This window comes from Labeo rohita, chromosome 16, assembly GCF_022985175.1.
Source record: "Labeo rohita strain BAU-BD-2019 chromosome 16, IGBB_LRoh.1.0, whole genome shotgun sequence".
Lineage (NCBI taxonomy): Eukaryota > Metazoa > Chordata > Actinopteri > Cypriniformes > Cyprinidae > Labeo > Labeo rohita.
In genome coordinates, this window is record NC_066884.1 from 13,583,433 (window position 1) to 13,608,685 (window position 25,253).

Consider the following 25,253-nt stretch of genomic DNA (forward strand, 5'->3'; position numbering starts at 1 on the left):
CTAATCAAGTAATATTACTTTAATCAAAAGCAACACATTAAACATTAATTTTGCATTAAAATGGTATGAAAAGGAGTATGTTGTTTCTCAGAAAGCAAATCTACAGTTAAATTTAAATTAAAAATGTCTTAATTCTGCAAAAGCAGCACAGATGTCATGTGTGCATACCAAAAAAGTTGTTTACACAGATGTTTTGATTCCCAAGAACCACTTATTTTTTTAAAATGCCCCTATTATGGATTAAGAAAGGTTCATATTTTCATTTTGGGAGTCTCCAGCAACAGGTTGACATGTATGCAAGGTCTAAAAACACTTTCACTGTCTTATAATATGCATTTATTTTGACCTTATTTGCTCAGTGAAAATGATTTATCCCTCCTTTGCGTGATGTTAATCTGGGACGATTGGTTTGATGACCCAGTCTGTTGTGATTGGACTACTGTATGCAGCACAAAGTGGTTTTCCCGCAGAATTGGGCTACTTTAACACTGTTGCCACTGATTGTTTTTTATGTCTGCGGGTTGAAGAGACCCCAAAAACATGATAGTTATAGCCTGGAATGCGAGTTTTACCAGGGGAACCCCACTAAAATACATGTAGTTTACCATGTAGTTTTATTTTTATCTATTATTTATCTATTATTTTTACCATCTCATTTCCTCCTCCAACTTCAAAATTGCCCTACATTGCTGAGGGGGGTTAAGTTTTCCAACCAGTGTGCAGCCAATATGCTAATGCTTAATGTTGACATCAACATGAAACGCCTTAGGATTCGTTTTAAAAATGACTTGTTTAAATTATTCAAAATCGACTCTAACTTCATACATGTTGCACTTTCAGATTTAAGACTTCGCAGGATGTTTTCATTCACTTAGAGCTGTGTTACACACTGCGTAAAAGATCATTTTTAAAAATCCATAACTTTTGAACAATAGTGTGCATTAAAAAATGTGTTTGAAAATATGTATGATAGTGTACATTTTTAAATAACACCTCATTTCCAAAAGTAGTTTAATTACATAATGCCTGTTACTTGTAACACATTGTAAATAGTCATGGCACTTCAGAATGAAAATGTTATTTTTAAATTACAGGAACATCCACAGCCCAGTGATGTTCTTTACCTGAGGGGAATCATGTACTTTCTAACTTTCTGACACAAAGTACAAAACACACTGAATATCACACAGCTGAAGAAAAACTTTGAATATCAATTTATTTCGGAAATAGTACAGCATGACACTAAGGAATAAGTGAGATACAAAGAGAAAAGAGAGAAAGGGAGAGAGAAATGAGGCCATAGGATTAAAAGCTAATAGCCAGGGGTGCTTGTCCTGTTTGATTTGCTCTTAGTGCAAAATGTTTTCACACAGTAAAACCGCCCCATCACCACAGGTGTTGGCACAATGCTGTGATTGCCCTTGACAAGAGAAAACAGCGGAAAGGCTCCAAAAGCAGGAAACTTTGAAAGACAAGGTCACAACTTTGCTTGACATCAAAGGTTAATCCAACAAGTTTTTTTAATCATAGAAATAAAAGGGAAAAAAATAAACAATAAACCAGTAAGTTTATTCAGCATCCTTGAGACATCACCTTCACCCAAAGAGAATAATGGCTCTTTTGTGTTTTATATTTTTCAGTTCATGTTTCTTGGACAATGGTGAAGATTTAAATGAGAATTGCTGCGAGGGAATCTACTGGTATAGATCCAAAGCTCAAATAACAAGCGGGCGGCACGACTCTTGACTTACAGAGAAAGAGTGTGTGCGAACAGCAGTTAAAACAGCACAAAAAGTTCCCAAAAAGCATGTGATGTAACTATAATGCTGTCTAGGAGGAAGTGCACTCACAGTTTGTGCCAAAACGTCTCTTAGTGTGGCCTACTGCATCCCACGAACTCCCGCTTTAGATTGTTTTCTCCAACACACGCGACTTATATACATACTTTATGCTCACAGCATATCTTGTTTGCATCGCTTGTTCTCCGTGATGTATATTTCATTTGTGCAGTCAGTCTTTGCTGTAATTCTCTCCGTCCTTTGCTCTTGCTTAGTTTGCAGCTTCACTGCTATGTAAGCAGTCTCAAACGCACACTGTGCCCACAGCAGCAGGTCTCCAACTGTCACTTCTCTTGCTCCACAGTCGTTCACACTCTCTATCCGTCATCCGGCGAAGGTCTTAAGCCTGACAGTTGCAGCAAACACCATCTCGCACAAAAAACCGAGGGAGTCATCACTTTTAAATCCAGCAAAAAGAGCATCAATGAAAACGGTATGTTTGCCAGAGATCTGACATGCACTTGCACAACTGGCTGCTCAATTATAACCTTTGGGCTGATACAGGAAATTCTGCTGATGGACTCGCTGGAGCAAGAGTGGCACATGTGGTACAGTAATACCAATGTTTCTGTCATTTGCAGCGGAAAACAGGGTTCTGACATGTTGAGCTGTGCTGGTTATGTTGGGATGTAGGTTTGATTCTGGCCTCCTCCACAGTAACTTGCTGTCTACCTCTAAACAGAAAAGAAAGAAAGAAAAGTACCTAAATTTAACTAAACCGTTAAAATGAAATCCATAAAATTAATGGAAAACACACAATTTGATAAAAATAAAACTGAATTTGAGGGGGGGAAAATAAAATAAAACGTAATATTTGTTAAACTTTTAATAAATTGCTGTTAAACTGTGTCATTTTCATGATTTAATTTAATTAGACGTGTTTTTTATTCATATTTTTTAATGAAACCATTAAAACAGAGTGTAGAAAAATTAACATGAAAAGAAAAAACAGAATCCAGAAAAATTAAAACCTAAGAAGTGGAATTTGGAAAAAAATAAAATGGATTTTGGGAAAAAATACAACAGATTTCATAGAGCCCTAAATGACCAATAATCTACTTGCGTCACATTGAAAGTATATAATGTATACTAGCTGACTGCACATTATCCTGCATATATTCTCACACAAGGCTCAGAAACTATGTGATTAATTTGATTAACTGTATGTCTAAAATGTGTACAACAGTACTATATTAGCAAAGGCAGTGATAAACCAGAACACTGAAGGTAGGTTGAGAGCAGAAGTGTGCTGTGCCGTTTGAGGCTGCTTGAGTAGGCCACATTTCTCAGGGAATCAGCGGAGTGCTAAGGCCGGCAGTGACCGTGCTGTTCCTGGCTGTCCGAGAGGTGTTTCAGTTTGAGATGTGGTTTCTGTGGGATTTATTACCACAGTGGTGTGCTGTCCTCAACTCTCACACTGCAGTAAAATGCAACCTGCATTCTCCACCACTCTACACCTTAAACCTGAACCAAGGAGGTCTATAAAACCTCCTGTTAGCACTTGCATTCATCTCTCTAGCAGCTGATAGGCTGCCGCAGAAGCCCTCAGACATATACAACCTGCTTACTGCCGTCTTTGTTCAAGGGCACTCAGTTTGGGGCAGAAAATTCACTACACGATTTCTGCCCCGATTTTCTGCCAATTTACTGTTTGGAGAAGTTGACACTAGTTGTTGAAAGTCAGAGCCAGTCTGGAGATTTGAGTCATAGTCACAGAATCCGATTTTTTAGCTTCAGATTATGATTATATCCATAAACAAGTTTGATATTTTGAGCCCATTTTAGAACACATATTGTTTTCATTTGTCATGCATCTTGTAGCAACAAGGTAAACGTTTCTGCATGAGTATGTTGTGATCGGAACAACGTTAAAGTCCTGTACTGTACAACCCTCAGTCGTTTAGTGTATGATGGCCAGTTTTTGCTCTGTGACTTTTACAAAGACAGTGTGAAAAGTGTATGATGCCAAGTATTTAAAATCTGTTCTGTTTTTAAAAGTTGTGTAGTGTATTCCAGCCTTAAGCCAATCATGTGAGCTGTAAATATCTGAAGGTACAAATATGTTCTTTTTAAGTACTAATATGTGCCTTTAAATGAGAAGTTCACTTCTTGAACAAAAATTTACAGTTAATTACTCACCCCCTTGTCATCTACACTGTAAAAAATAAAAAAACACAATTTGTCGGCTTAAAATAATTTGTTACCCTGCTGCCTTAAAATTTTAAGTTCAGTCAACTAAAATAAGTTTAGTCAACTTGAAATGTTAAGTTGTACTAAGGAACAACTTAGATATTTGTGTTTGCTAAACTTAACAGAGGGGAAAGTAACCCAGCTGCCTTAAAATTTTAAGTTGATTCAACTCAAATATCTAAGTTGTCACTTAGTATAATTTAACATTTCAAGTTGAATAAACTTTTTTTGAGTTGACTGAACTTAAAATTTTAAGGCAGCCAGGTTACAAATTATTTTAAGTTCACTCAACAAATTGTTTTTAGGATGTTCATGTCTTTCTTTCATCAATCATAAAGAAATAGTGTTTTGAGGAAAACAATTCAGGAATGTTCTCCATATAGTGGATTTTTACGGTGCCCATGAGTTTGAAATTCCAAAATGCAGTTTAAATGCAGCTTCAAAGGGCTCTAAACGATCCCAGCTGAGGAAGGTCTTATTTAGTGAAACGATCTGTTAATTTCTAAAAAATGTTTAATTTATATACTTTTTAACCTCACCGCTCATCTTGTCTAGCTCTGCGTGAACTCTGTGTATTCCGGTTCATGACAGGAATGTCGAAAAACACCCATCTCATTTTCTCCTCCAACTTCAAAATCGTCCTACATCACTGTTTTATCTTTTTTTGTAAAGGGTGTTTGACTCTCCTTGCGCATTCACTTTGTAAACACTTGGTCGGTACTTCTGCAGCGATGTAGGACGATTTTGAAGTTGGAGGAGAAAATGAGATGGGAGTTTTTCGACATACCCTAACTGTATTGACCCGGAATACACAGAGTTCACGCAGAGCTAGACAAGACCAGCATTTGAGGTTGAAAATTTCTGTTCTGGAAGTGAAGTTCTACTTTAAGGTACCAATATGTACTTTCAAAGTACTAAAATGTACCTTTAAGGTATTAACATATACATTTTAGGGGTAGGTAAGGTACAAAGACCACTTTTGTACCTTAGGGTACCACCCCAGTGACAGAACTGTACCTTTTTTTTCTGACAGTATAGAAAAAAAGCTACTTTTTAATCACAATCAGTGGAGAAATAAGCATGTTTGTGACATCAACCTGCAGCAGCCAAGGAAGCATGCTAACCAGCCAAATCTTGACCCACTGGTCTCAACAGTTGTAAGAGAATGTGTAGGAGTTGGACCACCTATCATTGTAGCTGTAAAAGATGCATAAGTTTGCAAGATCTTAGCGATCATCTTGTCGGTTTGTATGACCATGATCTGTCACCATCATCAGTAGAGTGTCATATGGGCTGCCAGCACACTAGTGCAGGAGTACCGAGCAGGCGAGACACTGAACGGAGGACAGGAGAGAGAAAGGGGACTCTTGGGTGAAGGACTGGAGGACGAGAGATTTCAGGAGTCTTTGATTAGTCCAGCAGTGTCAGAATAAACCTGCAAGACACCAAAAGAAACAAGAGAAAGAAGGAAGACAGAGACAGTCGGTCGGACTGGCAGGCAGACTTGGGGAAAGAACAGCATGGTCACTTCATCTGCCACTGCCTATGGAGGAGAAGGAAGTGGAGGGAGAAAAAAGGCGAGAGGAACCGCATTCAAATGCATATGCCCGTTCTTCCCCTTTCTGGTTAGTCTCAGCAGCTTCACGTCTGACTGGAGACTCCAGCAAATGACTTGATGGGTGCCAATCCACTGTCAACAGCCATATAGCTGTCCCACATCACTGCACCAAAGCGAGCACGGATCGCATTTGTTATACCCCCAAAAAATGTTGCCTAATGACTCCTTCTCGCAGCCCGGGTCGCACACTCTCCGCCCCGCCGCCGATGCGAGAAGAACATGTTTTAAACCCGAGCCTGATGAGGGCGGAAGGCCGGCAATATGTTTTTCATGATGCCTGTGAATAGGCAATGAGGAACGGGCGAGTTGAGCGACGTGTCTCGGACAGGCGAGAAGAGGAACGGGCCATCCTAGAGCCAGCGATTACCCAATCCATCGTGTTCCATTAAGTTTAAACAGGCGCTCACACGCAACTTCGGCACTGGGCTGAGCTGTCCGGGACGTCGTATCTGCACGAGGCTGAGATAATGGCATCTGTCGCTGTTCCTTTAGTCACAGTCGACCCAGCGCTGCCCATTAGCCGGCTGCTGGCTGACTGCCCCGGCTCGACACGCTCTGATGGCCCAACACAAAAAAATACAGGATCCGACCGGCGCTCCTGTCTCGCTCCTTACTTCCCCTTTTTTCCCTCCCCCCGTTCCTACTGTCATGACTAGAGGCTGTCTGGTGTTGGATTTTGTTGGCAAAGCAGCGCTCTAATAAAAAGAGGGCCCTGACAGTGCTGAGGTATGACTACTGCATCCCTCTGATCCATACCAGAGTAGGACAGGCCAGCAGATCAGGTCCCTAATTCACAATCAGAGCGCTGCTCCTGTAAGACAGATCTCTCCTCACAGGACATCTCGCTCGGATCGCAGAGCTGCCAGACAGCGGCGTCTTGATGTAAAAAATAACCAGCACCTGGTGAAATGGCAACCGGAGCGGTTTCCTCAAGTCACGTCGCTTTGTTAAGCAAGAACCGAGTCTCGTTTCATCTGCTTCAAGATGTAGAAATGAGATAAAAGTGAATGCGCCGCTGACAAATGTCTGTCAGTCTCCACGCCGGTGTGGCACTTTCTAAACTTAGCATAACATCAGACCTAGCCATCGGAAAAGTTCCAGACACTTTGGTGGTAGGGCTGTAGTATGATCACGTCAACATTGCTGTCGGGAAGAGGTGTGGAGTGGTAAGCGTTCCCAATTATTAGCCAAGTTTGGTCATTAACGTCTAAGAGCGGAGGGGGGGTGTGCGGCTGCGTCAGTTTTGATAAAGCAAAGCAATTTCAGCCGCTGCTATTCAGCCAAATTACAGTTGTACATCATGCTGGTTTCTCCCTCATTGTACAAGTGCGTGATGTTAACATTTCATTAGCATGTTGGTCGCCTCTGAAAGGGTGAGGGAGAGACTAGACAAACAATAACTAGGCAAGGAGAGAGAGGTCTAATTCATAAGCATTGGCGACATCTAGTGAACGGAAAACGGCATTACCAAGCGACGTGCTTCAAACGATGGTATGTAATAGCTTACATTTTAAGTTTTATTGACAATATTTATTGCTTACACATTTAACATCTATCTTTGCTGAATATTAATGTGTCAAAAATATTAGCAAATCGACTTGTATATACAATTGTTTATACAAACAAATGGTAGACTTTTCATCCTCCTACAGTTAAACTAGTACAATACATTGGAATAAAAAATTATTTTAAAAAGGACAGAATTGATCAATTCTGAAAGCCTCTTATGTTTGATGACAACCGATATTAATGTATTATGGCATTACAGTGACCTTTATACAACATAAATGAAAATAATTATGAGACAAGTAACAATGTCTGACTTAAGAACCAATCCAGACATTATAAATAAATAGCCACTTAAACATAATTATGTTATACATATTATGCTTATATTCAGTACTTCAAAACAAAAGTGTGATATCGGTTTAATAAAACCATAAACGGTTAAGTAATTAGCCCTAATAGGTCTTTGGAGGAAATTGTGGTTATCATTGTAAATTAACAAGTCATTCCTTGCTCTTAATGCTTGTTTCTATTTGCTGTAACTTATTAAAAATATATCGTGCATGCATTTATTTTTCTTCTTTCTTTTACTGTGATTATTTTATATCCTTACATCTAACCCGACTATTAATTAACCAGAATTGTTTAATTATTCACCTACAAGTTGCATGCCGAGTTTCTTGTTTATACCAAAAATTCTATAGTGCGCTAGACCAGTAGCCATGTAAAGGATTAATGCAAAGTTTTTACAAGAAATTAGAAGCTTAATGAAGTGGATAGAAATGCTGTCAGTGTTTTATTGCCAGTAAATTGCGTAGATGTGGGGGTCTCGTAATGAGTCGTGACAGTAGCTGCGAGGCGTATCTGCTTTTATTGGCTTCTTGTGATATTACTGCGTTATTCAAGCTCGTATTTAACAAGACTGCTCGAGTAATGCTGCCTTAGCCAATAGTGTTAGGGTTCTCATAAAACTGAATTAAGCTTCAACACTCAGAAAAATAGAAAGATCACCCAAATTATTATTGGACTGCTATTTACAGTGTTGGCCTATATTGTTCAACGAGGCTTTTCAGTACTTTTTTTATAAGGACAAAAATGAAGGAAACAAAATATGAATGATGTTTACCTTGAGGTATAACTGATTCAGATGTATGGGAAGTTCTCAGCACCAGCAGACCATACTAGCCTATTGCTACTTCTACAATATAAAGTTGTAGAATGGTAAGAGAAGTATGTTAGTGTGATATTTCCAATTTACCCCATGAGTTTTTGTTGGGACAATTTAATTGCAGTACTCTGGCGCCCCCAATTGTCAAAAAAGAATAATGTTTAAAAACTCCGTTTAGAATGAAACGAGAGAAACATTTATTTATGCTCTCATAAAACTAAATGATATAACATCATAAGTGATGGAGTGTCTTAATAATGAGCATATACTAAAGGAGTAGTTTAAGCAATAATCATTAATAATAGTCGAAATTAACAGTAATCATCAATAATAAGTAATAAGTCACTCACCCTCATGCTCCAGACCCGACAAAATAATATAAAAAATATATTTTTTTAAAAAGTAGTATTGAAGAAGTAGTGTGCTGTATTCCCAATATCTATAATAGCTTTGTGTATGAATACGTCAGATATTTAAGATGTTATTTATTAATTGCTAATCTTCCACACAACGGCTGACTAATCAGGAGCTAGTAGATTGAACTCTAGAACCGAATCATTCTGATACGTGAATGAATCATGCTGAACCGATTGTGTGAACTGGAGAAGATTTGACTCAAAAGAACGATTTGTTTCTGATTCGAACGTCATCGCTGCGTGACGTCGCCAACAGAGCGGGTGAATGTCAAGACTTTCTGTGGATATAAAGGACTTCAAATTCAGTTTGTTTGACTTCCACAATATTGAATTAATTGAAAATGGACTTGGAATATTTAACAAGAATCACATGGACCACTTTTATGATGCTTCTGTAGTGTTCGTCATTCACGGTATACTGTGTTTTCAGGATGCATCATCAATCGGCCATATTGGCGGCACTGAACATAAACAATGCCACTGAACCGAATGAAACTTGCATATTTTGCTGATTATTGCTGCTGAAAATGGTCAATTATTTGGGCTGTACTAGTCAGTCAGACTGGGAAAAACATTTGGAGCATCATAGACTGCCAAAAGTTATAACAAATCAAGGAGAAGAGTGCAAAAAACTGTCTGAGGAACAAAAGGCGTTTGTGGTTAGCCGAACTGAACCAGGATTTCCAGGGCAAGAATCTTGACATGCGTGTTTGTTCTTGTCACTTCTAGTCAGGTAGGTGAAATATTAGGCTAATATCTTGATGCTGCTCATATGTATCTTTACCACCTATTAACTTTAGTTTGTCAAAATATAGCAGCTTCCACGTTTTTTTTTTTCTTTGGTTTAGACAGCATAAATTAGCAGAACAACGTATTAAGTAGTACATTACCCGTGCAATCCACGCTGTTGTTTACATCCAAGTATGACCAACATGGCTGCACATCCGGATAACTGACCAAATCGTGACATAAGCGCCAACCCTCTATTGAAAAAGTGGGCTTTGACATTTATTATACATTTATTTGTGCTGAAGCCATTCCTAACTCTTCTGGAGCAACAGGTAACCTATTTTTTAAAGTTACTTTTTGAACGAATTGTTCTTTGAAGATGTGCACATATGATTTGTTTCCCTTCAGCAAGTGTCCTAAACCTTTTAAGTAACAGGTCCCAGTTAAGCATAATAAGTTAATGATCTATAATAATTACAAGACATAATTATTAGGGTTTTGAATATGGGACCAAATCAATGACAGCACATGAATACTCTTTCCGGTGTGTGTACATGTTTTATTTCTTGTGAATGATAACACCTTTGGCAAAACGCAAGACAAGCATAATTTATGTCCTATATGTAGTCTGAAAAACAAGAATCACAAGCAAGCTTGAAGATCAATTTGTGTGTGTTTTCCATATTTCATTTCCATTAAATGAAATTAGAAAAGGCTGAGCTGATTGCAAGACAATATGAAGCATTTCTACAGACATGCTTGGAATGAATTTAACCGATTCAAATGTCCTCTCACTTAAGTTATACTTAATATCTTTATTTTACAGCAGATTTTCTCCGAATCAAAAACAACATGCTGATTGGTGATTGGAAGAGTGAAAGCAGAGATTAGTGAGTTTTAAATCTGAGCAAAACTGCATTGGCACCTCAGAACCGGAATGTAAGGAATTAAGATTCGTCCTACAATGTCCTCGGATTGCATGAGCTACACGCCAAGGATGCCGTAACGTAACTGGTGGGCAACAGTACAGCATAGCAGTCTGAATTTTGTTAGTTAGGATCCCTGACTTCCTCTGAGGTAAGTGCAATCACAGTGTCCCAGAGGTCAAATGGGACGGTACAGCTCTTTCTCAGTCTTCGGGGTCGCAAACGCTCTCCCATGTGACTTCACAACATCTCTGGGCCCGAACCGGTGCATATGCAACACCCACCCACTCCACTGCATACATACATGTGCACACGTACACAAACACACATTCTCAAGACAAGTTCAAAACACATTTCAATCCCTTTACTAACCTTTCATACACAATACATGGGCTGTTTAGGTGACCAACTGTGCATGTGTGCACTAGGGGCTTGCATCAGACAGGCCTCCTCTACGTAAGGCTTTAGAAGTGTACACACAAATTTTCACAGAAGTCTGCCACATTCACATGTTGAGGAGTAAACCAGGTATGCGTTTAAACTTGGCTACTGTGTTAAATGACCAGCAGCGTATCATACAGCATTCATCCAAGTTGCCAAGCGGTTCGGCCTGACAGGGTGAGAGGTTTCTTGCTGTGCTTTTGTTTTTTTTTCCTCAGTGACTTGCACTTTGTTACTTGTTTGCGGTCTTTTCTTGAGGAACAGTTTGTTAATGCCTTTTAGTCACAAAAAAAGTGTTCCGCCTTCTTTTGTGCCTCTTCCCTTCCATCCATCCGTAGCTTTGCAAGCTTACCCACGTTACATTTCTGCCCCGCCTACTGCAGCAAGTTTATTTTAGTGACTTTCAAAGCATTTGGGAGCAGTAATGTTGGTCGGCATACTCAGAATGCAGCCCATCTTGTTGTCTCTCTTTTTTGTTACCTTTTCCATCATCTCCACACTTTTCATCATTGTCTTTATCGCTATCTTTCTACACAGTGCTCCTAGGGGTTCCGTTTAAGGCAACAGTCTTCATGAGAGGTGTGCCAGTGGGCTGGTTGCTTGTCCTTGAGGTGGAAACGCCCACCTCGAACACCTCATGAATGGCTTTCCGGAAACAGTGGAAATTGTAGTCTATTAATCCTATGGCACAAAAAGGAGAATTGAAACATAATAGAAAACCACTACTGTGAAAGACACATATACAGTTGAGGTCAAAAGTTTACATACACCTTGCAGAATCTGCAAAATGTTAATTATTTTACCAAAATAAAAGGGATCGAACAAAATGCATGTTGTTTTTTTTTAGTACTGACCTGAATGAGATATATTTTTACGTAAAAGAAATTTACATATAGTCTTGATTCTCAATATTGTGTTGTTACCTGAATGATCCACAGCTGTGTGTTTTTTTTGGTTTAGTGATAGTTGTTCATGAGTCCCTTGTTTGTCCTGGACAGTTAAGCTGCCCACAAATTCTTTGGTTTTTCAGCGTTTTTGTGTATTTGAATGATTTTGAGATCCATCTTTTCTGAACTGAGGGACTCGTATGCAACTATTACAGAAGGTTCAAATGCTCATTGATGTTCCAAAAGGGAAACCAATGCATTAAGAACCGGGGGTGAAAACTTTTGAACAGAATGAAGATCTGTACATTTTTCTTATTTTGCCTTAATATCATATTTTTTCCCATTTAGTACTGCCCTTAAGAAGCTACAGAAGATAGTTATATGTTTCCCAGAAGGCAAAATAAGTTAAATTTACACTGATATTCAGATTTCAAAAGTTTTCACCCCCTTAATGCATCGGTTTTCCTTTTGAAGCATCAGTGAGCGTTTGAACCTTCTGTAATAGTTGCATACAAGTCTCTAAATTGTCCTCAGTGTGAAAAGATGGATCTCAAAAACATACAGCTATTGTTGGAAAGGGTTTAAATAAACAAAAAAGCAGAAAAGGATTTAGACCTAAAGGATTTTTCTGCACTGTTCAGGACAGACACTGGACTCATGAACAACTCATAAACAAACAAAAACATAGCTGTGGATCACACTATTAAAAATCAAGTATATGTAAACTTTTGAACAGGGTCATTTTTATAAATTCAACTATTATTTTCTCTTGTAGACTATATGTTATATGATATATGTGGACTATATATTTGGTATATTTCCCTCTTATTTTGGTAAAATAATTAACATTTTGCAGATTCTACAAGGTGTATGTAAACTTTTGACCTCAACTGTAACTATGCTTTGGTGTACCTTTGCGCTCAAAGCTCTCTTCTCTCAGGATGCAGACCAGGGCGAGGAACTTGGTGACCTCTTTCAGGTAGAGCACTGTGGTGTTGTTGAGTTTGATGATGGCCATAGACTCCTTATCATAAGCACTGCCACTGCCATCCTCCTTTAATCTATGCGATCAAAACATTCAAAACACTCAATCAGTCTGAATGAACAATGTAATGGTGTTAATGGGAAGACTAATTAAAAAAAATAAGGAAACAACTCACACATTTAGATATAACCACTTTGTTACATCAAAATATGACTATAAAAGGCATGAAAACATCATCTGTGGGAGTTTTTAGTGAGTAATCAGCTTGGTGAAATTTAAAGTAAGATTCCGTGGCTGTGATCAATATTTATCAAGCTCTGATGACAGATGATCGGAAAAATGTGACTGGGACATGAATTTACATTTGATTTAAAAAAGAAAAAAAAAAAAAAACTTTGTGGACTTTGCCTCCCTATTTCAAAACACCACCACACACCACTGATATGAGCCTCTAATGTCACAACCATGGACATATTGTGCATGTACTGTTATATGCAAGTAGAAATAATATACAAGGCTGACCCGTAAATACAGGAGACGTCGATGACCACATCGATCATGTCACAGCAGAGCTCATAGGACTGCATGTCCACCGGTGAACTGTCGGTGGCGATGTAAATCTTACTGACGACGTCGAACAGGAACGCCTTCTCAATCCCTGAATTCTATTAGTGGAGAAACACACAAACACGCAGACGTTGCATAATGCCCTGCAGGGTTTGATATGGGATCTTACAGCATTGAGAGAATAATAAAACATTCATGAGTGTGACTCCATCAGAGATGGAAAGTGAACAAGCCATTTCCACCGCAGGAACAACAACAATATATATTCTTCATAATGACAATAACAGAGTGACCAAAGAGGAAATGGAACAAGGTGCAACCATCATTAAGTCAAAGTTTTGAGGTAGAGACACATACAGATATAAAGATGTTGAGAAGGTTCTCCAGCGTGGGAAGCTGAGGAATAAGCTTCTGGACGACTTTACTGAAGGCCTCAAAGATGGAGTGATCATATATACTAGTCAAATAGAAACTGTAGAGGACAGAAAAAAAGCATTCGATTAGAAAGAATGTCAAGCGTATTATCCAAGAGAATAAAATTCTCATTTAATGGTGGTTCAAACATCACATAATGCTTTTCTTAGTTTTGTTTCTTCGGTTTCACTATTTACACAATGAACCGATTGAGTTTTTCCCCCCCATTATCAGGCACAGATCAAACCTTGCGCCACATGTGTAAACAGTACAACTATTACAAAAACAAATTGCAGGGTGGCTAAAGAAACATTTCTGAGGACTGAACATTCACTCTTGACAACTGCAATATCACATGGATATGTGCAAACTGTTGTGGCAAACTGTTAAATGCTCTTCTTAATCAAAATGCCCGTCTCATAGGGTATTCACAGGGTTCGCACAGATAGTGAAAAATAAAATTTCAGGTCTACTTTTTTGATTTTCAAGGACTTCAATCAGAGATCTCACTTATGGTTTGATGTTTTCTGCTGTTTAAGAAAAAAAAAAAATCAGAAAAAAAGATTTGCGAACCTGCTTCGAAGTTCAGATCTAAAGCAAATTATTCACAATCCACGCTCTGAAGTCCCAATTTGAATAATGTTACGCAAATCAGCAATGATCAAATCAAATGATTTGTGATACATGATTTAAAGCCTGATCTGAATCAAATAATTCGCTATAAACAATCCGACGGAAAGACTTCGAAACTAGTCTACTGAATTATGTTGTGGTGCAATGGTTTTAAAATCATTACAAGCGATGTTGAATTTGAATTTTTTTTTTATTTGATCTGATTTTTGCTAGTGAATCGCTTGAAATGAAAAGAAGTCATGAGTTTAAATCAATCGGAGCGGTTCCAGCTTAAGTGACTTGATTTGCTTCATCTATTCTCATTTTGTGTCTTCAGCCATGTTTACACGACACTGTCAGTACTACTACTGGTTTAGCTTGATGTTTTATGACATTAACCTAAATAAGCAAAAAAAAAAAAAAAAAAAAAAGAAAGAAAGAAAGAGAAAGGAAGAAAAGATTTTTTTTTTTAACTGTGGGAACTTTGCATGAAAAGATATGAAGAGTCCATTTGCAAAAACAAATGTTTTTAACAATTTTCAAAAATGTTTTTTCATTATGCATTTAATCTCAATCAAACTGCAGTTGGGTTATTTTGATTAAGTAAAAATAACTAAAAAAATTAAAAAAACTAATACAACTAAGATATAAAAAAACATGATTTTTTTTTAAAAATTATCTTAAAGTTATCTGTTTTTCAAATAAACACATAAAAAATAATAAAAAATTAAACACTTATTTTATAAATGCATTGTCTTTCAAGCACTTTTCAAGTACCTTTTCAAGAATATTGCTTTTTTCAAGGGTTTTCAAGGCTTCAAATTCAAGCACTTTAAGCACCTTGTACGAACCCTGTACTCATGTAAAAACACGGTTATTGACTATAATTTGGGGAGATAAATATCGCAGTGTAAACAAATCTGTTGCCAAACGAACAGAAAAAGGATAAAGGACACTAGAATTGGACACTAGTGTTGGACAACAACATTTAACATAATAAAATATCCTTTAGTATCACACTGGCCTAATGTGCAAATATAACTTGTAAGAAATGACAGTAGGTGCCAATTATGAAAGGTGACAAAACTAAGCAACTGCAGTGTGAGTAATTTTAAATATTCACATTCATTTGAGGATTATATTATTAAGGTTAATTCTGAATAAATGAGACGGCAGCCAGCAATATTCTGTCCTACTTAAAAAACAATTCATATTATCAGGGTTGTGTTAGCTATTAAGACCACAGAGAAAGCTGACACTGATGCTCACAGTATGCAGAACATGCTAAGTATTCTTGAAATTCAACCTTGCATGTTGTTCATGAGGCACTAATCACTCAAGCCTCTTGAACTGTACACTATTGCTGTACAGAGCTGAAGGAAAACAAGCTTCTGGATTTCCTAGATGTTAAGTCCTAAAAAGGCCAGGCGGGCACAAAATGCTAAAATCTAACCTATACCTATATTGGTTCCCAAAAAGTATAGTAACCCAAACAGCAAACAAAAAAAGATACTTTTTCAACCTTTCTGACAACTGTTTCATGCTTTTATGTAGTAAAAATATATATATATTTTTAACTGAGGTGATCAAAGATGTTATATTTGGATTGATACAGACAAATAATACAAATGTAAATACAAATATTTCCAGAAAATGCACCATTAAGCAGACACTCCTATGCAGAGCTGCATATTCATCTTCACATTCAGTAAAAAGTACCAGGAGATTCTAAAGCATTAGTGAAGACAGCAGAAAAACAACGCAATTGGATTCAGCCATAAGTGGCACTCTATTTAAAATCTGATAACCAGATTAATTTTTCCAAAGCCTATAAATCGCTGAGATTTAACACAGAGCTCATGAAAAAACTAACATCACCATTTCCTTAGAGACTGGCTTTTCCATATCAATCCATTACACCCATTAAGTCAACAAAAGAGCTTTGACTTAACAGTTTCTCTGCTCTTAGTGGCGTTAAATAAACAGACCAAAAAACGAAAATCAAACAGATTTCAGAAACCAGTTTCCCTCATATTTACATATTATCTGTTCTGCAAAATTAAAGCATTAAAGAATATCATATTAAAAAATAATTATAATTTTAAAGGGGACATCGGATGCAAAACTCACTTTTACATATAAATGTGTCTTAGCAGTGTGTGGACACATCCACCCTACAATGATAAAAATCCATTCACTCCTTTTTTTTTTTAAACACCCTCCAAAAACCTAAACAGTCTCAAATTTCAAGCCGTTTTGATTTTCTAAGCAGTATGACATCATACTGTTCGGGCGCCACCCACGACCATTGATGGACTGTCCCATATTAGCATATTTCAGCCCTCAGCCAGTTGTATGCTGTCCACCATTTTCTCCGTGCTCAAGCAGCTGTAGCGACAACGTCTCGAAAGCAATGCAGGTGTTTTGTATTTGGATGTAAAAGTGCACATACAAGGTTTTCCCGACATCAGAACCACTGAGGACACAGTGGATTTGTTTTGTTTTGATGGTAATTTGCCACCGAATACACAAAAAAAGGGAAGAGAGGGGTGGAGTCAATAGTAGCTCATTATCATTTAAAGAGACATGCACCGAAACAGTGCTGTGAACAGAGCTGTTTTTGACGAGGCAAAAATGTTGTTGTTTTACACAACTATTGAGGAACTGAAAAAAAGCATTTTGCAGACATTTCATTAAGACCTTACAGAGTCATACCAACTTGTGGAAAATGGGCATCCGATGTCCTCTTTAAAAAAAAAAACATCAGTGTAGGATTTTTATTCAATCTCAGATTGCATAAATAGAAGTACATATTATGGTTCATGAAGTATTTTAATCAATAAACAGCATTAAAACAAAAATGCAAACTAGGAGTGGAAAAAAAACATTCAAAATTGAATCGCGATTTAGTCTTCTAGCAATTCGCATCGATTCACAAATTTCAAAAATTGATTTTCTAGTTAATAAAATAATAATAATAGCGTAGGCTTAATAATACTAAAAACATGATGTTGTTGAAAAAAAAAACATCAACAGCAATGGAAAAAGAAAAACATACACCCTGCCCCATTTTCGGCAACGGCAAGTAATTATTAATCTTTTATTATTATGGGAAGTAGTTATGCACTCAAATCCGTATTCACAAAGGCACTGAAAATGAAAACACGTTCTACAGAGCCCCTAAACGGCCATGGTTAGCAGCTTAACGGTAGCCTGCTACATTAGAGTACATACAATTTCTCTTACCACATAAACAGAGTAAGGAGAGGTGACTGGTATGACGATGGCGAATGACTTGCAGATCTCGAGCAAATCTGACAAACATCTAATCTTGTAAAACTGTGGTAAGTACACAGAGTCTCGAATCTCAAAAGTGAAAGTAAAATGTGAGTATACATATACAATAATGGCTCCCTGATGCCCGCAATTTATATAAAGGATAATAATTACCCAACGTCATAATTGTAAGAGAAAGCTCATATTTATTCCATTTAGAGGTTCCGTAGTACATGTCATTTCCTTTCCAAACATGGTATTGGGATTCGGGCACATCCCTAATGGGAAGTGTAAAATATTTGTGATTTATTAGGAAGATAATAGTTATTAGGAAACACTGATTTCTTGAGTCAGGACTACCCATACTATAGACTGGTGTGTTTTTGTGTTAAAATACTGGTGCATTTGATGTCCACTGTGCACAAAAAATGTGATGAAAAACTGGTGAATCATGATGAAAATAAAAATCGTGACCCCAAGAATCGATTTGAATCGAATCATCAGGTACCTAAATATTCCCACCCCTAATACAAACATTTACCTGAGATGTAGTTTCTCTAAGCTGGCATCTGCCAGGTCATCATTAGCTCTCTGGTGTATGTCCCGCTGGGTCTCAATCTTATGATCATCAGACAGGCCGTCTACTTTGTGGATGAAAACTTCAAAGTTTATCTCTGGGTTGACCCTGTAGGCGCGTGATACTGTTAGATGGAGTCGACCAAGGGCTTCCACATAGTCATCCTGTGATACAGAGGAAGAATGCAAAATGCATGAATTGGCAATGCACAACATAAAGGTTGGCCAGGTTTCGAGAAAATGCATTATATATATTTACAAAAGAAAAAAAAAACTATACACATACATGCAGAAGAAAGTTTCTTTAAATAGCAGAAAAAAAATTTCAACAGCTCTTGTTCATAAAATAACACATCTCTTTGTGTGATATCACACGCTGCTGTAGTTGAGACTTCAACTAGTAAAAGGGTTTGCAAACCTGCAATCTAATCGACCACATGCTTTAAAATAACTTTCAGCAGTAGAAGTAAGAACGAAGGGCTCAGAGAAAACAGCACGGACTTCCCTGTATCAGCAGAAACAGTCAATCTTGAACCTATTTTTACCTTAAGCCAATGTGATCCAATGAGCTAAGCCTCAGTGACAAACAACATTCAATTAAATGAAACCAGAATGTCTGAACTCAATGCCAAGATTTAAATAAGCCAAATATTTACAACCATTACAGGGAGAGTTCACCTAAAAATTAAGAAGACACTTGAAGAAAGTGTGTAAACAAACAGTTACTGGTCCAAAGAGTTTTTTTCCGTACTACAGAAGTAAAAAAGAAGAAAAATTCCTTTCGCAATGACAACTTTATTGACTGATTAATGACTGGATAAAACTTTACATGTAGAAGGTTTGCACTTAAGTCCAGGTAGGATGCGCGGCCATATTGGAGATACTTGGATGTAAACAACAGCATGGATTGCACGGTTAATGTACTACTGAATATGTTGTTTGCTATGTCATATAGAGAAGGACTTAGTAAGCAGGAAAGGGCGCAAACTTTTGACAAAGTAAAGTTACGTACATACAAGCAGTATTAATTAGGATATTAGGCTAATATTAGCCTACCTATCTGACTGGAAATGATAAGAACGAACACGAATGTTGTCAAGATTCTTGCCCTGGAAATCCTGGTTCAGTTCGGCCAACCACAAACACCTTTTGTTCCTCAGACATTTTTTTGCACTCTCCTGCATGATTTGTTATAAGTTTTGGCAATCTATAGTACTCCAAATGTTTTTCCTGGTCCGATTAGTACAGTGCTAAACATGACAATAATTGACCATTTTCAGCAGCAATAATTAGCAAAATATGCGAGTTTCTTTCAGTTCACTGGCATTGTTTACATCCAGTGCCGCCAATATGGCCGACTAATGGCACGTCGTGAAAACCCTCTATTCCACTATTGAATAAGACATAGACTTGATTTGTAATTATAACATTTCACAAAAGAATCCAGCCATCTCGAATTACTGGCAGAACTACATCACTATGCTGTTTGGGCAAGGTATTGAATTTCCTGTTTCACCTGTGCATCGATGACAAATATCAAGGCCCCAGTTCCTCTGAAAATCATCTCATAGTCAAAAGTTGGATCGAAAAAGTCCACTTGTCCAGGGAAGTCCCAAATCTGGAAGTTGACAAAGGAGCTGCTGGAGATGTCATCTTTGTAGATCTTGTTGGTGCTCTCGAGAAACAGGGTCTCATTGGGGGACATCTTATGAAACACCACCTAATAAGTCAAAGACATTTGACACATTAAAGCATTCTCAAAGTGCCGTTTCACCTCCAGTGGGAGAGTGATAAAGTCAGACAGTTGTGAAATCGAACTAAAAGCCCAGTCACATGCTTCACAGACTTTGAGGAGCTTACTAGTGGCAAGATTTAAGTCTCAAGGGCTTCAAATTCTACATTCTTAAATCATATAGGCATGCCATAAGTATGCATTACAAAGTTTAAGGGCACCAATGGTTTTGGACTTAATACTGACACCATGGTTTTAAAATTATGGATAAAAGAAGTCAAAAACAAAAAATATAATGCAACTATATACAAGTTTTGAAAAGGTTGTTTAAATAGTGATAAAAGTTAAATCAGAAGTTAGGATGCTTACTACTTCTGTCGCCAAACAGACACATGAACACAAGTCACTTCACCAGAAAAGTGACCACAACAACAACACGTTCCTTACACACTTTTCATTGTGGTCAAGGGATACGTCAATGAGTTTTTTTTTTTTTTTTTTAATTTTCCCCATGCAATGCTTATGAGTTCTCTCCTTGCGGCATTTGTGTGTTTAACGTTACGGCAGTTATGACTGTCATGTGTTCGTGTTTAGTGCTTGATGATGCAGCATTTATTTTTTAACTAGTGGTGTGGAAACTGTGGGGAGTCGTGACTACCGACAAAGACAAGAATTGCTCGTTTGTATGCTGTTTGTTGTTATACTGTTTGGTACTATTTATATCTCTATTAAAAATACCACTATTGTTATTATCACTAGTAGTACCTCAATCAAAACATGACACTGTAGGTCATGTGACCTCACAATGGCAGCACCCAAGAGGGGGCGACCCGCTCCATGTACAATAAAACACTTTTTCTACTAGACTGTGTAGTTGTCAACCCACGTGATTGTTCGGGATTTTAATAATATGTCAAAAGCTATGTTCACTACTTTATGTATGCTTTTTTTATTACTGAGTGCATCTATAATGGCTATATTTCCTAAACCAACACTAGTAATACATGAGAGATGCACTTTAGTGAACAAACTGATGCTTCTCAAGTATGAACTACTTCTAAATTTCAGAAAAGTGTCTACTAGTCAAACATTTCTGTTCGTATGATCTACATAATCTGCGTTGAGAGGGTGTGGTGAATAATGAATATGAATATTAAATCACGTGCCACCTCAAAGCCGGGTGAGATATCATAACATAAACATGGCACGCACATATGATGCGTATATCCTTCCTAGCCAACTGTATGAGAGCGTGTGATGAATTTAGGCCTGTATGGCATCCGGCTCCATAAATTTACAACTGCTTAAGAAATAGGTTGGTTGTAAGGGCTCTGCGTGGTGATCTTGCCCGTGCCCACTGACAGCCAGGCAGCCCGGAGCGGCTCTGACCCGGTTCTAACTCGTTCGGCTAAGAAGTCAGCAGGGGGAGGAGAACCAAGATGGTCTAAATATCATCTCTTCCTCCTACCTTCTGGATAGAGGACTTTCCGCTCCTCCTCAAACCCATCAGCAAGATTCTCGGTTTGCTGTCGGAGGGACTAGGACTGTCCTCAATGTCTCCTTCTTCTTCTCCATATCCGAAATCTTTGGGAAACGAGTCCGCCACCCCGTAGCTGTCCGCCAGCGGTGCCTCGTACTGGATCGACATGTTAACCCCCTCCCCAACCCCTTTAAAATATGACCTGGCCGGTTTTTAGTAATCCAACCAGCACGAAATTAATGTTCGGTGAACAAACATAAAACCTCGTTGTCGTATAAACAGATGAAAGCAAACTTATTATGGATTCTCCTTTAAATCTTCAGTCTCTTGTGTTTCCCTTCTCGATGAAACGCCCACTTAAGATCGGCACTCGAGTGTGATTGGACGGCTGCCCGGTAACTCGCACGCTGATTGGACAAATAAAGTGTCACTCTAGTAAGCTGTTGAAAATGCGGGTGGATCTTTCCAAGTCATGTGCCTGATGGTCACCTGACAAACCGATTTGTGTGAATGGGGGTGTTTTTTTCCGACCTTTCACCTGAAACGGTATTTCTTTTCTTGAAATGCTAAAAAGATTAGTTGGTAGGTGTTAAAAAATTGTTTATAAATGTTCATATATAAATGTTAGTTTAACCCCATTTTCCAAGCTAAGTCAGCACATAGACTACATTTTGCTTTTTGGATAAGAAACAAACTATGCGCTTTCTTCTTTAAAAAATAAATAAATGAGTGAGTAAATAACAAATAAATAAATAAGTTAAAGTAACTAGTGGGAAAATCAAATAGAAAGTTGCAAATAATAACATCCACCTGTTCATCTTTATTATTAAATTAATATTTATAAATTGGTTAATATACCCTTTTAACATTATGCATGCCAAATGTGACCCAAAGTTCACTTTTACATGTTGTCTGGACAATGTGTGTTGCAGTGTGTGTACAAATCAACCCTATAATGATAAAAATCCATGCAGTGGTTTTTAATTAATCTGTAAAAATAATACCCCCTTTTTCAAATCGAGCCCTTTTCAGATGCCTGTCGGTGTGGCAGGGATGTAAGTTTGACAAGAATATCCGATTGAGCGATTAAGGTGCGTTGCTGGATGTAATAATGAACATTTACTCCCGACATCTGAACTGCTGAAGATGCAGTGGATTATGTTTGTTTGTGAAGGGAATGCACCTCCCCATCTACATAAATGCGTCTATCTTCACGCAAAATCATTCGTGATCCAGCTTCACCTGCAGCAGAAGTGAGTATAAGGGTTTTTCTAGATCTCTGCAATCACCTTTCCTAATAACATACTAGTTAGCAAGTTTCGCAACTAAAGTAAACAATCTCTCAGAGCAGCGTGTGGCTCCACAGAGAGAAGAGAGGGGCGGGGCACGCAGAGCTCATTTGCATTTAAAGGAAAAATCCCTCAGAATGGGATGATTTTTGCAGAGCTAAAGGTAAAATGGGTGTTGTTTTACACAACCATTGAGAATTTATATAAAAAAAGTATATTATAGACTTTTCATTAAGACCCTAAAGAATCATATCAACTTGTGGAAAATGGGACTCCGATGACCCCTTTAAGTAGCATGGATATATTTGTTGCAATAGCCAAAAATATATTGTATGTGTCAAAATTATTGATTTTTCTATTAATCATTAGAATATTAAGCAAAGATCATGTTCCATGAAGATATTTTGTAAATTTCCTGCTTTAAATATATCAGAACTTAATTTTTGAATAGTAATATGCATTGCTAAGAACTTCATTTGGACAACTTTAAAGGCAGTTTTCTCAGTATTTAGATTTTTTTGCACTCTCAGATTCCAGATATTCAAATAGTGGTATCTCAGCCGAATATTGTCCTATCATAACAAACCATACATCAATGTAAAGCTTATTTATTCAATTTCAAAGGGTCACAAATATGGTAGTTGTAGGCCTATTGTGATATATTTTATTTATGACATAACACAGACATAATCTTTCAAATGGGTAAACTGGAATTAACATCTCTGATCATTTGTTATGCTCTGGTTATATCTATTTACCATGTAAAAATGTTCATATGACATTAAGACTAATTTAATTTGAATAACTATTTTTAGACTTTAAAAGCCTTATTAAACAGTCTGTTGTTTACTGTTAGAATGAAAATTATGCCACTATATGTGTATATGACTATATGTGTGCCAGTTTATGTGAACGACAGGATGATTAAAGGTTAGGCCTTCAGACATAACATTGACTGAGCAATGTCACATGGCAGACTAAACTAAATGTTGTTATTGTTCAGTTTTATTACTGTATATGCACCGCTGTACTGTATACTCAGTCACATTACAAAACTGTTGCACTTTAGTTTGGTTTTTAGAAGAACAGATCAATTAAATTGATAAAATATAAATTAACCCTTAAGTGGCACGGGTAAATTTGTTAGCAATAGCCAAAAATACATTGTATGGGTCAAAATTATCGATTTTTCTTTTATGCCAAAAATCATTAAGATATTCAGTAAAGATAATGTTCCAAAAACATATTTTGTAAATTTCCTACTATAAATATATCAAAACTTAATTTTTGATTAGTAATATGCATTGCTAACAACTTCATTTGAACAACTTTAAAAGTGATTTTCTCAATATTTTGGTATTTTTACACACTCAGATTTCAGATTTTCAAATAGTTATATATAACGGCCAAATATATAACTTTCATATAGTGCATAAATCTCAATTTTAAAAAATCAACCCTTATGACTGGTTTTGTGGTCCTGGGTTACATTTAATGACCAGAATGTTGGGTATAAATGGGATCTTAATTAAGATTTCTTGAAATGATAATAGTAAAAGCTTTCAATTCAAAAGTCAAATAGGAATGTTGAACTGTCTTACAAAACAAGTTCATCTTATCAACCGTTTTGTAGTTTGGACGACACATGTATTGCTTTCTGCTTCATGCTTTCTTTTTCTAAAACAACAAATAAGTATAACCAATTAAGTTCGTAACACTCAGATTAGAGCAGCATTTAACTGCTAAGGTCTCAAGTTGAAGTATAAAGTATATTTTGTGTGAGGACTCAAAATATATATATCTACAGTCCAGTAGATGGTGCTGTGAGCACTTAAAATAGTCAGATTTTGAGCTGTATTATTAATAACACTGGACTGTTTTGTTAAAATAAGAACTTTCAAATGGCTGTGTCTGTCTCCTTGTAATGTGAGGTAACACTTCCCATCTATTATTCATCTCTTTACAGTCAAGTGTAAGACAACAACAAGAATAGTTTCTTAAAGAAACTCTCTTTAGTACCATAGCGTGACATAAACAGATAAACAATATTTTTAAGCTGACAATAACGGCAACAGACAACATACAAAAAAGTACAAAACCATAATTAATACAAATAGTATTGAAATTTAAATTTGTTGGTAAAATAAGTTAATTTCAAGCCTGTGGGAAGAAACTGTGGCATATTTTGGTATCCAATTTATTCTTCCCGTTAGAGTGGGCGTGGCCATTTGTAAATGTATTGGGTCGGGCTTCCGGTCTCATCCTAATCTCTCAGCGATTTTTAGCAAGTATACCCGTCTGCAGCCTGCAGAACGGGGCGGGGCTGTACGTGGGGCGGGGCTACATGCATCGCCCCGCCCACAAATGCTTTCATTGGCTAATGACATGTAATGACGTAGTCAACTCCGTAAACAGGAAATGCAGTTACGAGCATAGTTCAAGCTACGATTCATTCGTGATATTAAATATCTGTTACATATAAAATATTAAACAATATATTATAAATTCGTTAATTATCTACATGTGATATTAATAAATGGTTCAGTTGGCTAATGACGTAATGATGTAGACACCTCTGTAAACAGGAAATGTGGTTAAGAGCA

General features: G+C 37.2%; 1 protein-coding gene across 1 annotated transcript; it reads right to left on the reverse strand.

Moving 5' to 3' along the window:
• Positions 1-10,265: 10,265 nt before the first annotated feature.
• On the reverse strand, positions 10,266-21,719 carry rragca (Ras-related GTP binding Ca). The gene is made up of 7 exons (XM_051131835.1): positions 21,350-21,719; positions 19,666-19,869; positions 18,115-18,314; positions 13,629-13,743; positions 13,227-13,369; positions 12,632-12,780; positions 10,266-11,513 (listed from the first exon to the last, which is right to left on the reverse strand). Exons 1-7 carry the CDS (start codon positions 21,527-21,529, stop codon positions 11,362-11,364), a joined length of 1,143 nt encoding a protein of 380 aa, XP_050987792.1. The 5' UTR covers positions 21,530-21,719; the 3' UTR covers positions 10,266-11,361.
• Between the last annotated feature and the right edge of the window lie 3,534 nt (positions 21,720-25,253).